Source organism: Odocoileus virginianus, chromosome 22, assembly GCF_023699985.2.
Source record: "Odocoileus virginianus isolate 20LAN1187 ecotype Illinois chromosome 22, Ovbor_1.2, whole genome shotgun sequence".
Taxonomy (NCBI): Eukaryota; Metazoa; Chordata; class Mammalia; order Artiodactyla; family Cervidae; genus Odocoileus; species Odocoileus virginianus.
The window spans coordinates 34,070,469-34,091,803 of NC_069695.1; the positions used below are offsets into that span (position 1 = coordinate 34,070,469).

General features: G+C 42.4%; 1 protein-coding gene across 1 annotated transcript in view; it reads left to right on the forward strand.

Moving 5' to 3' along the window:
• ASXL3 (ASXL transcriptional regulator 3) overlaps positions 1-17,337 on the forward strand; it is a 186,312-nt gene extending 168,975 nt beyond the window's left edge. Inside the window, exons 11-12 of the mRNA XM_070452801.1 lie at positions 4,276-6,238; positions 9,078-17,337. Coding sequence (XP_070308902.1) covers positions 4,276-6,238; positions 9,078-12,803 — 5,689 coding nt within the window. The 3' untranslated portion in view covers positions 12,804-17,337. The remainder of the gene's footprint in view (positions 1-4,275; positions 6,239-9,077) is intronic.
• The last annotated feature ends 3,998 nt before the right edge of the window (positions 17,338-21,335 follow it).

Consider the following 21,335-nt stretch of genomic DNA (forward strand, 5'->3'; position numbering starts at 1 on the left):
ATTTGAGTCTCACAGACCATCAGATTTGTAAGAAAAAAAGAGGGATTTAAGAGCTGACAGTTGACAGTAACTTTAGATAATCTTGGGCTCCCCTAGTGACTCAGCTGGTAAAGAATCCACCTGCAACGCGGGATTGCAACGCGGGACCTGGGTTGGGAAGATCCTCTGGAGAAGAGAATGGCAACCCACTCCAGTACTCTGGCCTGGAGAATTCCATGGGGTCACAAAGAGTCGGATATGACTGAGCGACTTTCACTCACTTTAGATCATCTTAGGTAGAAGAATTTGTGCTTTAATTCTCACAAACACAACTGATGCTTGAAAGTGGTGTTTTGTGTAGAAGACACTAAGGTGATTGTAGGCAATACAACTTGCGCCATTTGATCTAATTTCACAAAACTTGCCTGTAAATGAGGACAAATGTCAGAGGGAATCTCACATGAGTGCTCCTCATCCCTGGTGAATTGTCCTGAGTAGCCATCCTCAAGAGGAGGAAGGCTCCTTTTCAGTTGCTGCCCTGAGACCTTGGATGTATAGACATATTTAAGCAAAACTAAAAGGCTCCTTTCTCAAAAATTAAAATTGTGGCAGGCTAGTTACCAGCCTACTTGTATCATTACTAGCACTATTACTCAAGCCTGCCAGCATCACAGTCCTCATTGCAGCTTTTAAAACTAGATACAAGACTTTTCTGGTGGTCCAGTGGTTAAGAATCTGCCTGCCAACTCAGGGGACACTGGTTATCCCTAGGCTGGGAAGATTCCACCTGCCACAGGGCAGGTAAGCCCTTGTGCTGGAACTATTGAGTCCACGTGCTACAACTGAGGCAGCCCGTGCACCTGGAGCCTGTGCTCCACAACAAGAGAAGCCACCACAATGAAAAGCCTGGGCCCCATAACAAGGAGTAGCCCCTGCTTGCCAAAACTGGAGAGAGCCCGCACACAAAACAAGGACCCAGTGCAACCATAAATAAATTAATTACATTAAAAAACAGATCAGATGCAGATTTAGGACACCCACCCCAGACATACTGATTGGGGATCTCCAGGAGTTGAACCCTGGAATCTGTATTTTTAGATGCTTCTCCATCATGCTGATGTCCAGCAAGATTAAGAACCCTACCTTCCTTGTCTTTTCTGACAAAGGGAGTGTTGTTGGGAGCACGCTTGTCAGTAATGGAAGAAGCATAAGCAAGTTAGTCACCTCCAAAGAACCTGTCCTTAGTTTTTGTTGTGTGTTGGGCCTGTTCTTTTATCAACTCAGTCTTCATCAAGCCTTGCCTTTGTGCCACACACACACTGTGTCAGACAGCCCATGTTGTAAGACCATACAGAGACTTTTCCTCAGTCAGCACATAATCACCAAGCATACTCAGGCTCTAATAGGTTTCTAAGAGCTTTGCAAATATTGTTTCACTTAATCTTCTCAACTGTCCTATAAGGTGGATACCATTATTACTCTTAGTTTAAAAAAAAAAAGGTTTAGGAAACTGAGAGGCAGTGAAACTAATTTCCCCAGGTGTACACAGTATGGTTAAGTAATTTGCTCAGTGTCTTAATCCTGCAAATCCTTCTCAGAAAACTTCACACATCTACAATTTTTGGCATGAGATGTGGGGGCTCCGTGGGCTCTCATGAATATCAGGTTAAAGACCCCTGCCCTGGAAGGGGATAGCTACAATGCTGTGAGTAAACACGACTCCCCAGCAGCATCACTGAGTTCTGAATACAAGTTCTTTTATTTAATTGACACTTTGCTTGCTGTAGTTTATCCATAGAGTTTCTGTTCCATTACCTCCCTGGACTTTTTGCTTATCTTTTCTGATCTTTGATTACATACTGGATGACTGATGCATTTTGGGCATTTCATTGACTGCCCTTCTAATTTCCTTACTCTGAGATTGCCTATATTCCCTCAGTACAGGAGGGACACTTCCCTCGCATCAGATAATTTTCAGTTGACTGACACCATGTGCCTTCTCGTTGCTCTGAGTTCTCCCAAGAATGTTACCATTGACACTCACCTTTAGTTAAGATCTGTCTGATTTAGTTTTCTGCTCTTTGTGATCTTTATTTTGGTTCTTACTGGTTTACTCTGCCTTTAATCCAGGGTTGTTGTTCAGTCGCTAACTCCCTGCGACCTCATGGGCTGCAGCATGCCAGGCTTCCCGGTCCTTCAGCATCTCCTGGAGTTTGCTCAAACTTGTGTCCATTGAGTCATGATGCCATCCAACCATCTCATCCTCTGCCACCCCTTTCTTCTTTTGCCCTCAGTTTTTCCTAGCATCAGGTTCTTTTCTGATGGAATGAGTTAGCTCTTCACATCAGGATCAGGTGGCCAAAGTATTGGAACTTCAGCTTCGCCTCAGTCCTTTCAGTGAATATTCAGGGTTGATTTCCTTGAGGATTTTTAATACAGTACTGTCTTAAATTTGTTTTAATTACTTATGGAGATGCTATGAATATGCTAACTCAAAATTATAGTATATATTTAATAATATTCTTGTGAATCATCTAGCTGAAACTTGGATGCCGGTGGGTAGGTTCTGTATGTTCTCTATCTAATCTAGTATCAGTGATATCTCTGCTTGATCTGGCCCCAGGAGACCTTATATCTAGCTAATTTTTCTGTTCTAAATTCATCTGTTGTGTAGTTACATTATTCTTTCCTTCTTAGTATAATATAAATTGTGGTTTAATTTGAACCCATCTTAGGGAAAGCTGAAAGAAGAGAGACTAATTATGAAGGAAATATCCTGTATCTTTCTCAGCTTTCTGAATTTTAGTGAAGAAGGCAATGATCAAATACCCAAAAAGCACATTCTTTCTTACTTCCTTTTTATTTTGAGGATTTAATTTAAGTAAAAGGTTGAAGAAGATTTTACTGAGGTATTTTCTTGTTACAGCTCTATTTCCTCACTCAAATATGTTTCTTCCTCTGGGAATATTTTCTCTCCTGCTCATCCTTGTAATTGCCTGCACTCTAATTTAACTTCATTTAGAACAGCATATTTCCCTACCATCTGATGCTAACATTGTAACTTAGTATGATAGGAAATAGTGATTTACAATATTATCAGTTGTAATTCTGATGAACTTTGTCTTATGACCTGAACATAAGGCTTGGCTCTTTCTTGATATTCTATACTATCTTTTTATGGAATATTTTTACTGTAAGAGATCTACATGAAAGAACTGAAATGTCTTGCCTCACAGAGATGTAATGGAGCAGAATCAACTTTGATGACCCCAGCCATATTTGTTATTCTTTAATGAAATTTCCATCATATCTTAGGGACATTTAGATACTAAAATAAGGTGATAGACATCTTTTACATAAGAGAACTTAATCTTTGGAAGTCATTTCAGTTACAGAATTTTACAACATACCCATCTTCCATTTAATTATTTGGTTATGTTGCATCTTTTGAGGACTATGAGATTTTCTACTGTAAAGATATATTTATACTTTCTGAGTATAAAAGTTTAGGTTTTTTAATATTCTTTTGCCTTTCAGCCCATATTTTTTTAATCTTTTGTACTATGTAATTTTCTTATTACTAATACTTGGTAAAGTTGATATTTCCTTGCTTATAGAATAACAATCAATACTTTTTTTAAAACCAAAAGTTTATTTTTGGGATTCCCAGGTGACTCAGTGGTAAAGAATATGCCTGCCAAAGCAGGAGCCATAGGAGACACTAATTCAATCCCTGGGTCAGAAAGATCCCCTGGAGGAGGAAATGGCAACCCACTCCAGTATTCTTACCTGGAGAATCCCATAGACAGAGGAGCCTGGCAGGCTGAAGTCCATGGAGTTTCAAAGAATCAGACATGACTGAGTGAGCATGCATGCAGAGTTTATTTTAGTTATGATGATAAAAGCAGTCTTCCCACGTGGCTTAATGGTAAAGAATTGCCTGCCAGTGCAGGAGATGCAGGTTCAATCCCTGGGTCAGGAAGATCCCGTGGAGAGGGAAATGACAACCCACTCCAGTATTCTTGCCTGAAGAATACCATGGACTGAGGAGCCTGGCAGGCTGCAGTCCATGGGGTCACAAAGAGTTGGACACAGCTGAGCAATTGAGCACATGAAAGGAGTAGAAAACCTAAGCCATCATAAACTAGTTTACATAGGCTAAGCATGCTGCTTAGTAATAATAAAATTAATTTGATGCATTTACTTCTATGAATGCTATATTTGGTGAGAGATCCAAGTTGTTCCTTTCATGTTTTGTGGTTGAACAATAATTTAGTATTTCTAATTTCTGTTCAGGTTGGGCATGTCAAGAGAGGACTCTGTAAAGCTCACATCTGGACCAAACATTGATGGAGCTGAAAGTAGTTCTTCATGTGGGACCCCTGGCCTTCCCAGTCTTTCTGCACAGACTCCTTTGAAAGAACAACAGCCAAAAAGCATGAAAAGCCCAACTTCTCCAGAGCCTGAATTCTGTGCTACGCTTTGTCCTATGGTAGATGTAGGCAAAGATGTAATGACAGAGTCGGAATCAGAGGACATCTTGATCCCTGAAGAATCCGTGATTCAGGAGGAAATTGCAGAAGAGGTTGAGACCAGCATCTGTGAGTGCCAGGATGAGAATCACAAGACAGTACCTGAATTTTCTGAGGAGTTGGAAAGTCCAGTCACCTCTCATGAAGAGCCACAGATGGCACCTCCTGAAGATCACGTGGAGTCTTGTGTTATGATGAATGATGTTTTGGAAACTTTGCCTCCTATCGAAGTTAACGTGGAAGAGAAATCAGAGTCTCCCCAGGAAGAGATGTCTGTTGTCATTGATCAGCTGGAAGTCTGTGACTCCCTCATTCCTTCCACTTTATCTGTGAGTCATGTTAGTGACACAGAACATAAAGAGCCAGAAACTGCACTAGAGACCAACACTCCAAAAATTAAAACAGGGTCAGCATCCCTAGAAGGCCGATTTCCAAGTGAGGGCATTGCCGTGGATATGGAGTTGCAGAGCGAGCCTGATGAGCAGCTTTCTGAAAACGCCTGCATCTCTGAAACATCCTTCTCTTCTGAGAGCCCAGAGGGAGCCTGTACCAGTCTGACATCCCCAGGAGGGGAAAACCAGTCCACTTCAGAGGAGTCGTGTACCCCAACCTCCCTTGAGACAACGTTTTGTTCTGAGGTGTCCAGCACTGAAAATGTGGACAGATATAATCAGAGAAATTCCACTGATGAAAATCTTCATGCATCTTTGCTGTCAGAAATCTCTCCAATATCCACCTCACCTGAGACATCAGAAGCATCTTTGATGTCCAATTTGCCTTTGACATCAGAAGCATCCCCAGTGTCAAATTTACCTTTAACATCAGAAACTTCGCCCATGTCTGATTTACCTTTGACATCAGAAACTTCTTCAGTGTCTTCCATGCTTCTCACACCCGAGACCACTTTTATATCCAGTTTGCCACTTCCTTCAGAAACATCTCCAGTTTCCAGTTCTTCCATGAATGAAAGAATGGTGCAGCAACAAAGAAAGTCCACTTCTGTATCTGAAGAACCACCCTCCCCACAGAAAGATGAAGGCTCTGCCCCTGCCAAGCCCTTGGGAGAAGGTGTTACCTCTCAACAGAAGATTCTGTCAAATGCTCCTGAACCCATCAAAATGGCTTCTTCTTCAGTTGCTCCTGAAGCGTATTCATCAGAAGAATTGCACAGTAACACCTTGAATCAGCAGCCGGGTAAATCACACGTTGAAACTGAGAAATCCTATCCCACTTCGATTCCAGAACTTCCTTCTACAGAAATGATAAAAGTGAAAAATCATAATGTCCTGCAAAGAGCAGAAAAGAAAGGGATGTCTTCACCATTGGACTTACCCGTCTTTTCTGAAGAGACAGAGAGTAAGGGAAATGAGGTCCCATCAGCTAAACTGCAGGACAAACAGTACATCTCCTCGGTAGATAAGGCTTCATTTTCAGAAGGCTCTAGAAATAAAATGCATAAGCCGGGGAACTCACAGAATCGGCTAGAGAACTCACATTCTTCCAAGTTGTCAGAACCTTCCAAGTCCCCAGATGGGGTAAGAAATGAGAGCAGAGAATCTGAAATATCAAAGAGGAAAACTGCAGAGCATCACGGCTTCGGGATTTGTAAGGAGAAGAGGGCTAGGATAGACGATGACCAGTCATCTGCTGGACGGAACATCTCGTCCAGCAGCCCACCTGAGAAAGAGCCGCCCCCAAGAGAGGAGCCAAGGGTCCCACCTCTCAAGGTATAGTACTCTTTTTTTTTTTTTAAAAGGAAAAATTCCATAGATAGGCTTTTCCTATTCAGATACTTCATTTTTCAAAAATAAATGTCACAGTTTATAATCCAATACTCCCAGCACCAGTCTGATACTAAGTGATTCTTTTTCAGGCTGCATTGAGTTCATACAGTAAGTTTAGATACATGTATATAATTAGACCTGGGTATTTAAGGGCAAAAAAAAATGAAGAGGGAGAACTGGCCCTGGAGGAGCCCACAGGCCACTCAGATACACGGCCTTTGGGGGACTCCAAGATGGAGGACAGAGATCTGCATAAATTTGAAGGTTAATTCAGCATTCTATAAAAGTTAGCAGAACTAGAGACAGTAGTGATCAAGTCAGAGGCATGCACTCAAGAAATGAAGGTATGTATTATCCCTTCATTTATTTGCCAACAAACACTGAACACCCTACAGTGTTTGTAGGGTGCCCAGCACAGAGGGCCTGGCTTCTGAAAGACACTCATTAAATATTTCTTGAATAAATAAATGAAATTGCTTTGCAAACCCAAAGGAAAATGCCATAAATATACATGTATACAAATGCTATTATTTTATTTCCAAGATAGTTAAGAAGTATTTGACTTCACAAAATAATAAAGCCTATAGACGAACATTCCTAATTGCACTTTTTATTTTGATTCTCAGGTAGATTTCAGCTCTCAGAAGCAAACCTTTTATATAATTGAATCTGCTTAAGTGAACTGAAAATTAAGATTGATTCAAAGAATTATAAACAAACTCAGCCTTTGTTTTTCTTCATGTCTTTTTATTTTATTCTGCTCTGACATCTACTTGTAATAGGGACTCTTAATCTCCCTAAGGTTAACTTTTAAGGGTGTGATTGTAGTTATTCTGTGTAACGAATCATTCCCTATTAAATAAGATTCTAGAGATACAAAAGATGAACATTAAGCTCCCATTAAAACCCTACTATGCATTTTAATTTATGAAGCAATGGAAAGACAAATATAATACTTGGAAAATACTTGTAAGTATAATATATTTAAGTATATACATATATACAAGTATATACATATATACAAGTATATAATACATTGAAGTATCCTGTTTTTTGTCAAAAGCTGTTTTTCAAAGTGATATATATACCTTTATGTAAACATATGTGGATTAGTTAGATAAAATAAATTTGTTGTTTGTTAGGCTTGATGTTTCTAATTTTTTAAATGAAGGGAAGTACTTAAAAGGAAAAGCTGAAATCCTTTTCTAAATTTATCTTTCTTTGGAGCCTTTGGATTAGAAGAGAACCAACACATGTTTGAAAATGTGAAATGAGAGCTCAGGAAGATAATTCCACCTTCCAGAGTTCTAAAGGCTAATTCCAAGTTGAAGTGATCTTGTAGTATGTGTCACGTGTTTATAATGTCAACATATGTAAGTGCACAAATGTTAAGAGAGATGTAAGTTTTCTAGGAAAAATCTTTTTCTAGAGGACAGACTAAAAGCATAGTACACAACAGGAGAGAACAGGGAGCTGAAAGTCTCCATCACGCTCTGGTTCAGTGAACCCAGGGCAGCCTATCTCCAGAGGCTCAGTGTGTGCATCCGTACGTTAAGGGCTTTAACTCGATCACTTCCAGCTCCACCAATCTGTGACTCTGAATATTCTCAGTGGCTAGCACCTCACAGGCCATTGCTTTGGGATACTGGTTGTTAGGTCTTAGGCTGCATGAATTCGGTGATAACTGTGCATCTCTTGGCTTCCTTGGTGGCTCAGTGGTAAAGAATAGGCATGCCAAGCAGGAAACACAAGTTTGATCCCTGGATTGGGAAGATCCCTTGGAGGAGGAAATGGCAGCCCACTCCAGTATTCTTGCCTAGAAAATCCCATGGACAGAGAGAATCCTGGCAGGCTACATTCCATGGGGTTGCAGAGTCCAACGTGACTTAGTGATTGAGCACACACATATATGTGTCTCAGTTAGCGTGAGTAAGTGAACAGTGTGTGTTGGGACATGTATGACATTCAGCACACTGTGGATTTCCAAAACAAACTGCCCAACCCATGTTATTTTGGAGGCAGAAAACTAGAGTTGCCCTTGCTTTCAATGAAACATACTGCTAATGACAAAATCCCTTTGGAGGGCATAGCACTCACAAAAACAGCCTCACCCCCTCTTTGTAAGAGCTCTGTGAAGGAAATAGACCGGAAACAGCCAGACCCGTTTTACGGCTGAATTTACAAACTCCTATTGTGTGCTTATTGCACGTATAAGGCAGCGTGCTAGCCGGTAAGGGACCACATAAAACCTACAGTCTTTGACTTGGGAGGTTGTTGGAAAAACTGAAGTACACAGCCTGGGATCACAGCTGAGAATTCTAGTCTTGAGCCGTCCTTGGGGCTTTCTCCTTTATGTCAAATTAAGACCAGTAAATTCAGAGTCACGGTCCCACTTTTTCATGCCAGCCAGGAAGATAAGTGGAAAGCTTAACTATTTTTTAGTTCACCTCATTTGAAGATGCCTGGGCTTCCTTTCCATTCATATGATGCTTTAATATGTTTGATTTCCATGTCAAATGAAGTCACTGTTTGATGTTTTGTAGATTAAAACAGAGGTTAAAATTTTTAATTTTCACATTCATGCTGCGTTTATTGCTTTTTTTTTTTTTTTTTTAACCCCCAAAAGCGCATTCCTGGATTTAGGTGTTGGCCCCTTAAAAGATGCGGTTATTCCCTGCCCTTGCGTTCCCATGGTCCTCTGGGATCATGTGCACATGCGCCTCTTTGGTGCTCCTTACGCTTACTTTATCTTTTTATTTCCGTCTCCTACCCCTTCCTGTAGATCCAGCTATCCAAAATCGGGCCACCCTTTATCATCAAGAGCCAACCCGTCTCCAAACCAGAGGCTCGTGCGTCTTCCAGCACCTCGGTCAGTAGCGGGAGGAACACGGGAGCCCGGACCCTGGCAGACATCAAGGCCCGAGCCCAGCAAGCCAGGGCCCAGCGCGAGGCGGCGGCGGCGGCGGCTGTGGCAGCCGCAGCCAGCATCGTCTCAGGAGCCATGGGGAGCCCCGGAGAGGGCGGGAAGGCCAGGACCCTGGCGCACATCAAAGAGCAGACGAAGGCCAAGCTCTTTGCTAAGCATCAAGCGCGAGCCCACCTCTTCCAGAATCCAAAAGAACCCCGGGGGCCTCCCCCGCTCGGCCCAAAGGAAGGGCCTCCAAGCTTAGACGTCATTTCTCCTGCCCCTGAAACAAAAATTGAAGGCTCACCTGGCGTCATCATTGTTAACCCGAACTGCCGATCTCCCAGCAACAAGGCCGCACACCTCCGGGACACCGCCACGGTTCTCCAGCAGCCTCTCACCCCGGCGAAACTTCCAGAAACCGCCACGGACTTATCTGTGCATAGTTCTGACGAAAACACACCCGTGTCACACTTATCTGAGAAAATAGTTTCATCTACCTCTTCTGAAAATAGCAGTGTGCCCATGCTTTTTAATAAAAATCCCGTCCCCGCGTCTGTCTGCAGCACCGCTCTGTCGGGAGCAATTAAAGAGCATCCCTTTGTGAGTCCTGTTGATAAATCCTCTGTCCTAATGTCTGTTGACAGTGCAAACGCTACAATTTCTGCTTGTAACATAAGCATGTTAAAAACCATCCAGGGAACGGACACCCCATGCATAGCCATTATACCAAAATGTATGGAGAGCACATCTCTCCCTGCCCCCTCGGAAGGCACAGGCTCAGCCAGCCCCCACAATGACCAGCTGGCACTGGTACCCAGCAGCAGTGCTGGCAGCCTCGTCTCTGCTCAGTACACCTCCGTGCCAGCTCCCTCGATTGGAAGCAACTTGCCCAACCATCTCTCCACTAGCTCTGTCTTGATGCCCCCAACGGGAATGAACAACAGATACCCTTCTGAGAAGATAGCCATGCCTGGGAGCGAAGAACCGGCCACCGTGCCCATGGGCACCACTGTGAGAGCCGCCCTCGGCTGTAGGGACCCCATTGCGGTCACCGACGCCCTGGTGGCACGCCCACCCGTGGCAGTGTTTTCTGGAAGCATGCTGACCATTAGCTCTTATGATAGCCCTCCCAAGTTAAGCACCGAAAGCCTTGACAAAACTTTAGGGACTCGGAACAGGGGAGACCCTTCTGGAAAACCTCAGCCAACCCCAGGCGGCTTCACACCTGCAGCCATAAATCGATCCATCCCGTGTAAGGTCATCGTGGACCACAGCACCACGCTGACCTCCACACTGTCTCTGACCGTTTCCCTGGAGAGTGCGGAAGCCGGCTTGGAGCTCCAGACCCGGTCCGGGAGGACGGAGGCAGCTGGGCCACCCGTGGCCTGCCCGCAGGTGTCTGTCATCAGCAGGCCTGAGCCGGTGGCCCCTGAAGGCGGAGATCACGGTTCCAGTTTCATCGCGGCTTCCGCGGCCGAGCAAGACAGTCAGACAATGAAGGCCACTTGTCCGGGTCTTCGCGAAGGACTCCTGGTCGTTCCCGATAAATTAAAAGAGGGGGCTCCCCCGAGTCACAGCTTTGCCGAGCAGGCGCGTGGTTCAGCCGCGTTCAAGAGTGAAGCTGATACCACCTGTAGCCATCCGTACAACTCTGGCAGCCGGATCTGCTGGAGCGAGGACGGGATGCGGAGCACGGGCCAGCCTCAGCCCAACCACCCGGCTTCCAGCAAACAGAAGGACTATCTGGAGCAGAACTGTCCCAAGTCCATCAAGACCGAGCACGCCAGCTACTCGCACGTGGCGGAACTTCAGCCTCGGAATCTCATCACAAGCGTCACACTCCCCGTGAAGTCCGAACCTCATGATGTGGACAAGGGCTTCAGGATGGACACCGAAGACTTCCCCGGCGCCGAGCTGCCTGCTCCCACCGCCGAGGCAGCCCCGAGTGCGCAGCCGCCTCAGGCCGTGAAGGCCCCCGCCTCCGGGGCCTTGGAGGAGGCCGTCTCTTTGGCCACAGACAACCTGAAGCGGGTGCCCAGCGCTGGGAGCTCCAGCTGCCGTCTGTCCTCGGTGGAGGCCAATAACCCCCTCGTCACCCAGTTACTCCAGGGCAACCTGCCTCTGGAGAAAGTGTTGCCGCAACCCAGACTGGGAGCCAAGCTGGAGATCAACAGGCTCCCCCTGCCTCTTCCGACTACCTCAGCGGGTAAAGCAGCCCCAGAGAGGAACGTGGTTGAAATGCCCCTCAGCTCGCCCAACCCAGATGGGAAGGGCTACCTGGCCGGAGCCCTGGCACCGCTCCAAATGAGGAAGCGAGAGAACCACCCCAAGAAGAGGGTGGCCAGGACCGTAGGGGAGCACACGCAAGTCAAGTGCGAGCCGGGGAAACTGCTGGCGGACCCCGACGTGAAAGGGGTGCCCTGTGTCCTCGGCTCCGGCCTGAGTCCGCTGGCACACAGCCAGCCTCTGAAGCAGGAGTGGCTGAACAAGCACCCCGCGCAGAGCAGGATTGCTCACAGCCCTGAGGTCAAACAGCAGAAGCGACTGCTCCCCTCGTGTAGCTTCCAGCAGACCCTGTTTCACGTCGACAAGAATGGGGGCTTCCATCCCGACCCCGGGACCTCGCACAGACAGCAGTTTTACCAAATGCCTCTGACACCCAGGGGCCCCCTTCCTCCTGCAGCCCTGTTACCGGCCTCTGCCAAGACCCCAGCAGGCTGTAACGCGTTCGCCTTCAACAGGCACCTTGAACAGAAGGGACTAGGGGAGGTTGGCCTTTCCCCGGCGCCTCACCAGCTGAGGTTAGCCAACATGGCACCCCCCAACGTGCCCATTAAAGAAGGTGATGACGTCGGGGGGACCCCACACGGAATGCCGCACAAGGCCCTGGTGCATCTCCCACCGCCCCCGCCTCCCCCTCCTCCCCCTCCCCCCTTGGCTCTGCCCCCGCCGCCCCCCCCACCGCCGCCTCCGCTACCTCCACCTCATCCTAACCCGGAAGTCCCATCCGAGCAAAAACAACCGCCGGTTACCATGGAAACCACTAAGCGACTCAGTTGGCCACAGTCCACGGGCATATGTAGCAATATAAAATCGGAACCTCTTTCTTTTGAGGAAGGTTTGAGCAGCAGCTGTGAACTGGGCATGAAACAAGTTTCCTACGACCAGAGTGAGATGAAAGAACAGTTGAAGGCCTTTGCGTTGAAAAATGCTGATTTCTCTTCCTATTTGCTTTCCGAGCCGCAAAAGCCTTTCACCCAATTAGCTGCTCAGAAAATGCAGGCGCAGCAACAGCAGCAGCTCTGTGGAAACTATCCAACCATCCACTTCGGGAGCACAAGCTTCAGAAGGGCCACGTCTGCCATTGAAAAGTCTATTGGGGTTTTGGGAAGTGGCTCCAGTCCCACCACGGGCCTGCCTGCTCAGAACGCCCAAATGCCTGTTCAGAACTTTGCCGACAGCAGCAACGCAGACGAATTGGAACTGAAATGCTCTTGCCGGCTGAAAGCCATGATTGTGTGCAAAGGCTGCGGGGCCTTTTGCCATGACGACTGCATAGGGCCTTCTAAACTCTGTGTCGCTTGCCTGGTTGTGCGATAAAAGCCGAGTGAAAGGTGCAGTATCCCTTTTCCACTACGGAAAAGCCAAACGGCATCATCAACAACACATTGAGTCACTCCGGGGTCTATCCCGTGCTAATTTATTTTAGTTTGGAACAGAGGCTGTTTTCTCTATCTCATATTGTTTTCTGGCGTTGCTGGGAGAGGCGAGATGGCATCTCAGTCAAGGGGCTCAGCGGCATGTCTTTTGCATATTCCGTTGCCATTTGCAACTCCTGGAAAATTTCTACATGTATGTGTGTGTATACAGGTCACTCCCTCCCAATTTGTTGCTTTAAAAAAAAAAAATCCAGGTGTAGCAAGGAAAAGGACAATGTAATTACTTCATGGTAACCAGAAATGAAGATGTAGAAAGAGATGGGTAATCGCAATTTTGAGGTGGTGATGCATTCTTCTACAGGTAAACCATTCCAGTGAGGGTCCCACAGTTGGCTCCTTTGGATCTGCCTTCACCATAAGTGATGACATTCTGTTTGGCAAAGGGAATCTGATTTAAGTGTATGATTCCTTGTATTTACCCATATCACAAGAGATATTAAAGGAGGTAAACCATTAATGAACTCCACTGTCCTTATTCTCTTTCTTCCCTTTTGACTCTTTTCGGAGATGGGCAGATTACCTGGATCTGCCTTGGACATGGTACACACATTGTAGTGAAATGTCTTTTCTACCTGAAATTGCAGTGTGGGCCTCTTGCCCAGCAGTCTGGTTCAAGCCTCTTGACACCTGAGACTAAGATCAGTTGGACTACAAAGAGCCATAGGCCCAGAGGATTTCAGAGGTTTGTGCATGGCTTCTAAGAGCAAGTATGAAAAAAGATACCCTAAAATTAAGAGCAAACAAGTAAAATGCTGTGTATGCAAACACACCTAAATGGGTTGATGATGTAAGTATTGGTCCATTCTATTCACTCTAATACAGTTACTGGATATTGAGATTGGGGAGAAATAATCATACCCTTTATTGATGACACCATTGCATTCTGACTTCTGACTCTGCAGAGGTTGGCCATTTCTTTTTTAAAGTGTCATTGATGACCAAAGGGACTCTAGAACGCTGAAGTGTTGACATTTTTCCAAATAAGTTTTTTCCTCATAAGTCACGATCTCTGTAATTGCATTTGACTCTGAACTAGTCCTTTAGAATTGTTCTGGATGTTCCATGATTTGGTTTCCCCCCACCCTCAGGTGAATTCAGTGCATTCTTCACATTTGGGGGAGTGGAACTACTTTTGAAAAAGGGATACTGCATCTTACAACTGTTCTCAGTGTTTAGCTGAGAGCCTGAGTGTTGAGTATTTGAGTTGCATTCCATGTACTTCGGCCACCCTCATGCCAGAGGACAGCTGTAGTTTCAGCAGGCTCTGTTCCCTAAAGCAAGTTCGAAAGCACATGCACATTATGGGAAGATGAAAGAACAAAAACCATGTCCATTTTAACTTCATATTACAGAGCACAAAATGGGGAGTACCTTTAACCCACTGGTTGATTGTGACTGTAGAAAATCTGGGTGTGGGTGGAATCTTCTGTATTCAGGGTAAGAATGACAAGTTGTTTTCACAAGGGATCATCCTTATCAATATTAACTTTTGACATTCCCTTAAATTACGTCTTAAAAATCAACTGAAATGAGTGGAAATTACATTCCTGGGGATAAAAAAAAAACTTGCAATTTTTTTTATAGTAGTCAACCATGGCATATTTTTCCCTCCGTATTTATTACTGTGATATTGCCAAATTTTATTAAGTGATAGAGATGTCATTTTTACTAACAAATTGCTGATAGTGAAAGATACTTAGGAAGAAATCAAAGCAAATAAGGCCTACTTTTGTGGCCGAGATTCAGTGCTTCAGTTGCTGTCACTTTTGTTTTTCACATTAAAATTAGCAGAATTAATGGCTGAGAATATTAGCAATGCACTTAACTAGCCCTTCCCAAGAAAGGCAGCATTAGTTCCAGTGGATCCTTTGTTCACTGTGCACCAGGTGGTTTGAGTGGTATCCTCATCAGTGGGTCTCTATGGTCTGCTTGGCTCTGATGTTGGTTCGGAAGGGCATGCTCACAGAGGGGCACCCCGAAAACATAGACACTTGCATGCCACCTCCTCCTTCCAAACTTAGTTCCTCCTCTACCAGTGTCAGATACTGTCCACACCAGCAGATTCAACATTACCCTAGTAACTGACACCTTGTTGAAACTCCGGTCTACAAAACCTTTGCACTCTGCATATGAGATACAATTGAGGCTGATATGATACTGAGCTCATTATCAGTTCCATCATTGTGGAACATTGCCCGCAAGTTACTCATTGGGAATAAAGAAAAGTGTCCTTCTCTCTTTTCTGATTTCTCACATGGTAAGTTTGGAGAATCAGTTGCTAATCACATGTGGATTCTATCACCCTGTTCCAAAGAGCATAATATTTCTCTGCCCTTGCTCTTTTTTTGCCCTTGCTTAAATTCCCAGTGTTCACATATGGATTATATTACTGAAGAATTAAAGCTTTGTGCTCGAAAGATGGAAAGAAAAATTCACAGGTAAAAACATAGGTCAGATATGTTATGAGTGGCCATTTAATATATATACAAAAGCCAGTATATTTGGATTAGGTGAGCAAGTTCTTAGTGTCCTGATTTCCACTGATATCTGTCTATGTGCAAATGGAGTATATTATTTACTACATGTTTACCATGGTATAATGTGCAAATTTTAGTGTGTGTTCTCCTGGTGATTGGACACTGTGATACTCATATCAGGAACGGAGCTTGCACTTCTATCATGGATTTTTTTTTTATTATTTTCACAAAGGTTGTGTTTCCCTAAGTAGCACTTTTGAAACCAGGGACGGAAGAAAACTGCTATTCCCTGATCCCTCTCCTATATGATATACATCTGCCTGAAGTTGTATAAAGACATTTAGGTAGTTAATGGGCATGCTAATATGAACGTTCTCATGCAAAAGTCATTTTCAGAATGAAAATATTTTTCCTTCCCCAAAGTGAGAATAGCAGAAATGTTGGCGACCTAAGCACCATAGTTACATAGACTATTTCCCTGCTAAGGTCTAGTTTGAAGGAAAAAACTTGAAAACAAACCTATGAGGTTGAGCCTGGTTGCTATAAAGACTTTGTGTTTATAGCTGTGTGTTTCTGGGATGAGCTGTGGAAGGTTTAGTTGACTTCTACAGATTGGAGAGTCTCACTCGTTCAAAATAAACAGACACAAGCTGGTGCGTATGGTGCTTCACAAGGCAGCCGAGAGTAAGAATCCAAGAGGCTCCAGCCCCATGGCCTTTACAAACACTCGCACAACTTCTAAAGGGGAAATTACTGTGGCCTTGGCTTCCCAGTTCTCCTGGGTCTGGTCAAATCCCAGGTAACAGAAGCTGAAGCCAAGCTAAGGGTCGCATCCGCTCTGTAGTGTGGAGGCCAGCGCTGGGGCGGCCTGGAGGGAGAGAGCCCACCAAATGCGCAGGGCCCAGTCACTGTCCGCGTTTCTAGAGAGCAATGTGAAGAGTCCTAGAAAAGGAACTCACCAGGCTGTCAGGGCCCGATGTAGCCAAAATGTCACTGAATAGAAAAGAAATCTTGTCTTCAGTCCTCATGCTTTGTCACTGTAAAGCGAACAAAAAGCATTTTTACTATAATTTAAAGGAGCTGCTTTTTTTATAGCACATACTATTTCGCTTTGTACTCTCTTTGATAGTTGCAGAATAATTTAGACTGTAGAAAAAACTTTGTTGTATTTGTACTGTTCATGAATGTTTCAAAGAAAGTGCTTTACTTGGTTGCCATAATTTTTCTTGTACTGCTGTATTTTTCCCCCTGGCTTCATGGAAACCTAATCTGACTCATATTTTCAGTACACTTTTTTAACGTGTGTTTGTGTGTATTTTTTTTCCCTTTGGTCAGTATTCTGAATGTTTACATCTGTTTGACATTAGCCATTTAATGCCTTTTTTAAAAGGCGGTATTACTCTTACAGTGTAACAGCAAAATGTGAATCAACCCAAACATAACACGCATGACAAGTAGATTGGGGGGCAAAGGCCCGGAACGTACACAGACATTTTATATCAGCATACAGCAAAGTCCAACCCTCCTTCAGCCCTCTACCAAAGAATATGTTATTCCCACAGGAAAAACTCAGAAAAGGTGTGTAAAATCCTCGGAAGGGGGAGCAGTTGAATCAGTAAGACTGCTACAGTTTAATACTGTTACGCTTGCTTTGATACCTGACTAAATGTGACGGAGTGCAACAAGCATTGAAACAATTTTTAGGCAGTGTTTTGTTTAGAATTCAGGGATCATGCATTCTTTAATGGTGCTGTTTGTTTTTTATTTCTTTTCTACAAAGGAAAAAAAAAGTGTTGCCTAAAAGTGACTGCTCACGATACCATAAGTTAAATGAAATGTTTGTCTTTTCATGTTTCTGTTTTTCCCTTTCTCTAAAGTAATGATTTGGGTTTCAATATTAAAATATTCTGGGAGAAAATAAAGAAATTCAACCTTAAATTATTGTCATTTCTAATTTTTAATATGAATTTTAAATTTTTAATGAAATGAGATGGTTAATATACATACACATAAATGTACTAATAAATACATTGAAAATTTTACTTAACAAAAATTTTATAAGGAGAACAAACCATATACTCTTAAATTTTTTACCCTTATTGGTATGGTGAATTTTCAACATACAGTTGTAACTATTACTAAAAAGGTTTCCTCTTTGAAATTAATCATATCTATTATTTTTATTTAAAAATATATTTGAATCTTCTTGTTTTCATACAAATAGTGTTAATTCTTTATACCAAAAGACAGGTAAGTCAAATTGTTACTACCATATTTAACTTTCAAAATGAATTACCTCTCAAAATTCTTTTTTAAAATAATTGCTGGTTAGTTTTCCTTCTCTTGAATTAAATATTACAGATAGATTGATATGAATAAAATGCTCTGAACTATTAAAACAAAATTGCCTCAGTAGTATTTACATTGGTTAAGGAAATATGCATATCTTTACAGTAAGATGAAGCTGAAAGCATTAAACATAATTAGCTGTTAAATCTCAGTTCAGCTATTTTCATCTACACAGAAAATGCGGTCTTTAGCCACCAGATGGCGAAAAAGGTTGTTTACTTTTGGAGGAAAATAAAAACATGCTTCTTCCTTCTCATAGATTAAATGATTATAGTAATGAAAATACAACTCATTCAAGTAAGGCAATGGAAGATAAATACTTGTAATTGACACTAAATTATTTTCACTATAATACTGGCACCCTTTTTCATCCTGTTTTTTCTATTACAATGTTACAGAATGTTTTCTTTATTTAGCATTGTGGAATTTTTCTTTTATTGTTTTCATTGCATTACTACCCAGGCATCGTCTATTCAAAAATTCATCACAGAAAATTGAACCACCAAGCATTCTCTAAGGTGACATTTCTTGAAACTTATCTGATTATGTTTAAATTCATTGATTCTCATAATAAGTATATTAAATAATTTTCATATAAGTATTTTTTATTAATATATTAATGTGACCTAATTTGAGTAACAGTTGCTCTTAGGACCTAAAGTACCTATTTGTATCTATCATGACCTTATCTGAGAACAAACGATTTACCCAGTGATTCAACAAGCTCTTACATATTATTTAGAAAGAACCTCACCAGGAGAGTAGTTGTTAAAACAGTTTTGGACTTCTTCCTGCAGGATAGAGTTGATCAGTCCTAGAAAGTGTGTTGCCGTGAATTTCTTTGAAGACAGTGGGTGCAGTTGGCCTGAACTTATTACTTCAAGTTCAGAACACACGTAATTATCCACAGTGAAACAGAAATCAGAAGTTGGAGTCCTCCAGTGTCACAGCTAATCCGGAAATCTAGGTTGGCCAATGAACCCAGTCTTTTTATCTGCAGAAACTTTTCTCCAGTTGCTAGTCAATAAATTACATACATTCTCACTAACTGAAGGAAGGTCCCCGGATTTACAAAGCAAAGGTTGATTTTTTTTCCTGCTATTTTATTTAAAAGTTTTATTATGTTTTTCAGCTATATTAAATAATATTCCATTTTTATACTGATCAGTAACACTGATAGTGAATATATTTAGCAATCCTGCAAAGCATAGGCAATCCAAACTGATGCCAGACAAATAAAAAGAGATGGCCCCATTATAACAAATTGATGAAGATTGGCTGAAGGTAAGTTCTGTGAACAAAGGGACTCCCTGAATCTGCTTCTATCAGTAGTTAGGATTTATACTTCATATATCCATTGCATTTATGGGGAAGTTTGTTTTTTAGTTATCGAAGCTAAAATTTCTACCTACAATATGTGTTTTGTTGTTGTTTTGGTTTTTTTTTAAGGAAATTGTTTAGAGATGGTTCAAAGGTGAGCTTTGACCCAAACACAACTAAAAGTCCAGGCATTTCCCCCTTTTGCTGTTTACAAGTGCCTTGTTTGGTGGACGCCCCCCATAAACAGCAACTTGGCTAAAGGAGGGAACACCTGCTGCTTCAACAGAAGGTCCTGGACACTTGAGATAAGTAAGATCATTTCTTTTTCTGGGTACTCACCACAGTGTCGTGATTTATCATAAGGTGGTTAAATGGTACATGGAAAGTAGGTTTCACCTTTGATGCAAATGTATCTGTAGTTTCATATTATGGTTTTATTTCAGAAAACTGCTTATTTCCAAATCCTCATTCTTAATTTTTTAATTTTATTTATTTATTTATTTTTCCATTTATTTTTATTAGTTGGAGGCTAATTACTTTACAGCTGGTGCAGAACTTTGGTTTTATTTTCCTTGATTCATTCGGCTTTCAGTGAAAAAGTTTGGCCTCAGTGACTGTAGGAACCATAGGAGTTTCTCCTGGATGTTCTTTTTCTGTGAAGAAGCAGTAGCATTTAATGCATGTCCATTTATATAGAAATTTTAAAAACATTTCTTCCTGTTATATAAAATTCATTTGCCAATTGATGAATTTAAATCTCATAATGAGAAATTGAAAGGCTTAAGTGGGGAAGTCCTCCTTGATGCTTCTAAATAGAAGTCACTGATAGCTTTTATACCTCTTCCTGCTTTAACATGTGAACTCAATGTAGACCTTTTTTTGTATCACATAGGTTTTTGGCTTTATTTTTATTTTTGGTAAAATGGTCTTTATTGCAGGGAAAACAGAGCTATGGGAAATGAGTTGGCATCTTAAAAAATTCAATAATTCAAAAACATTATCCAAACTACATTTAGAGTAGGACTTTATGGATAGCTCATTATCTCTCATCTTCATGTCTGTAATTTCCTCATTGTTAGAGGGCCCGTTGGAGCCTACCAGATAACTTTTTGACCAAGAGAAAAACAGTGTGAGATTGGTAACAGCTTCTTTTTTTTCATCTTCTGACATTGAAATGATTCTCTTTTTTTTGTTTTGAGGTGCAGTTGGTATATAACACACCAGTTCCAGGTGTACAACTTAATGATTTGACATTTGAATATATTTTAAATTGATCATCACAGTTAGTGGAGTCAATACCCATCATAATACATAGTTACAATTTTTTTCTTGTGATAAGGACTTTGAAGATCTACTCTCTAATCATCTTTCAGTTCAGTTCAGTCGCTCAGTCGTGTCCAACTCTTTGCGACCCCATGAATCGCAGCATGCCAGGCCACCCTGTCCATCACCAACTCCTGGACCTTACTCAACCCCTGGCCATCGAGTTGGTGATGCCATCCAGCCACTAATCATCTTTAAACCATGCTCTTCAGTGCTATTAAGTATGGTCACATGTTGTGCATAGTATTCTAGGCTCCTCCATCCATGGAATTTTCCAGGCAAGAAGTCTGGAATGGGTACTTATTTTCTAACTGGAATTTTGTGCCTTTTGTCTCCCTTCACCCATTTCACCCGCCTCCCTCTACCAACCTCTGACCACCACCTGACAGTCTGTTCTCTGTACCCAGGAGCTTGGAAACCCATGGGATCTTTCTTGTCCAAAAAGCTTTCCTTGGCAAAAACTTGGAGCAATCGAAGACACCACACTCTGCAGTTTTAGTTTTCTACTTGCAATTCTCTTAGTAATAAATAAATCTTTTTCAAATCTTTAGCCTTCATGGTCTGAATATGAATATTTTATAAATTCTCTTCATGGAAGTAAACTTTTAGAGATTTAGCTATATACTATGCCAAATATGGTAATTTCTCAGAGTTGTTCTTAAAAGGCACATTGCCTTTATTAAAAATAATAAGAAATGTGAAATACTATGTACCAAGTACTGCAAAGCATTCCATATGTGTTAATTACCACAATTACCACATTGTAGAAAAATCCTATAAGGGAAGCCCTGCTATTATGTCCATGGAACAAACAAGGAACCTGAGGCTTAGAGAATTTAAAGAAAAGAATACACAGGTCAGATCTGGAGTCTGAAAGAAGGTTTTTCGGAGACCAAAGCACATCCTCTTATTTCTATATGAAACACAGTGGCTGCTACCCATCC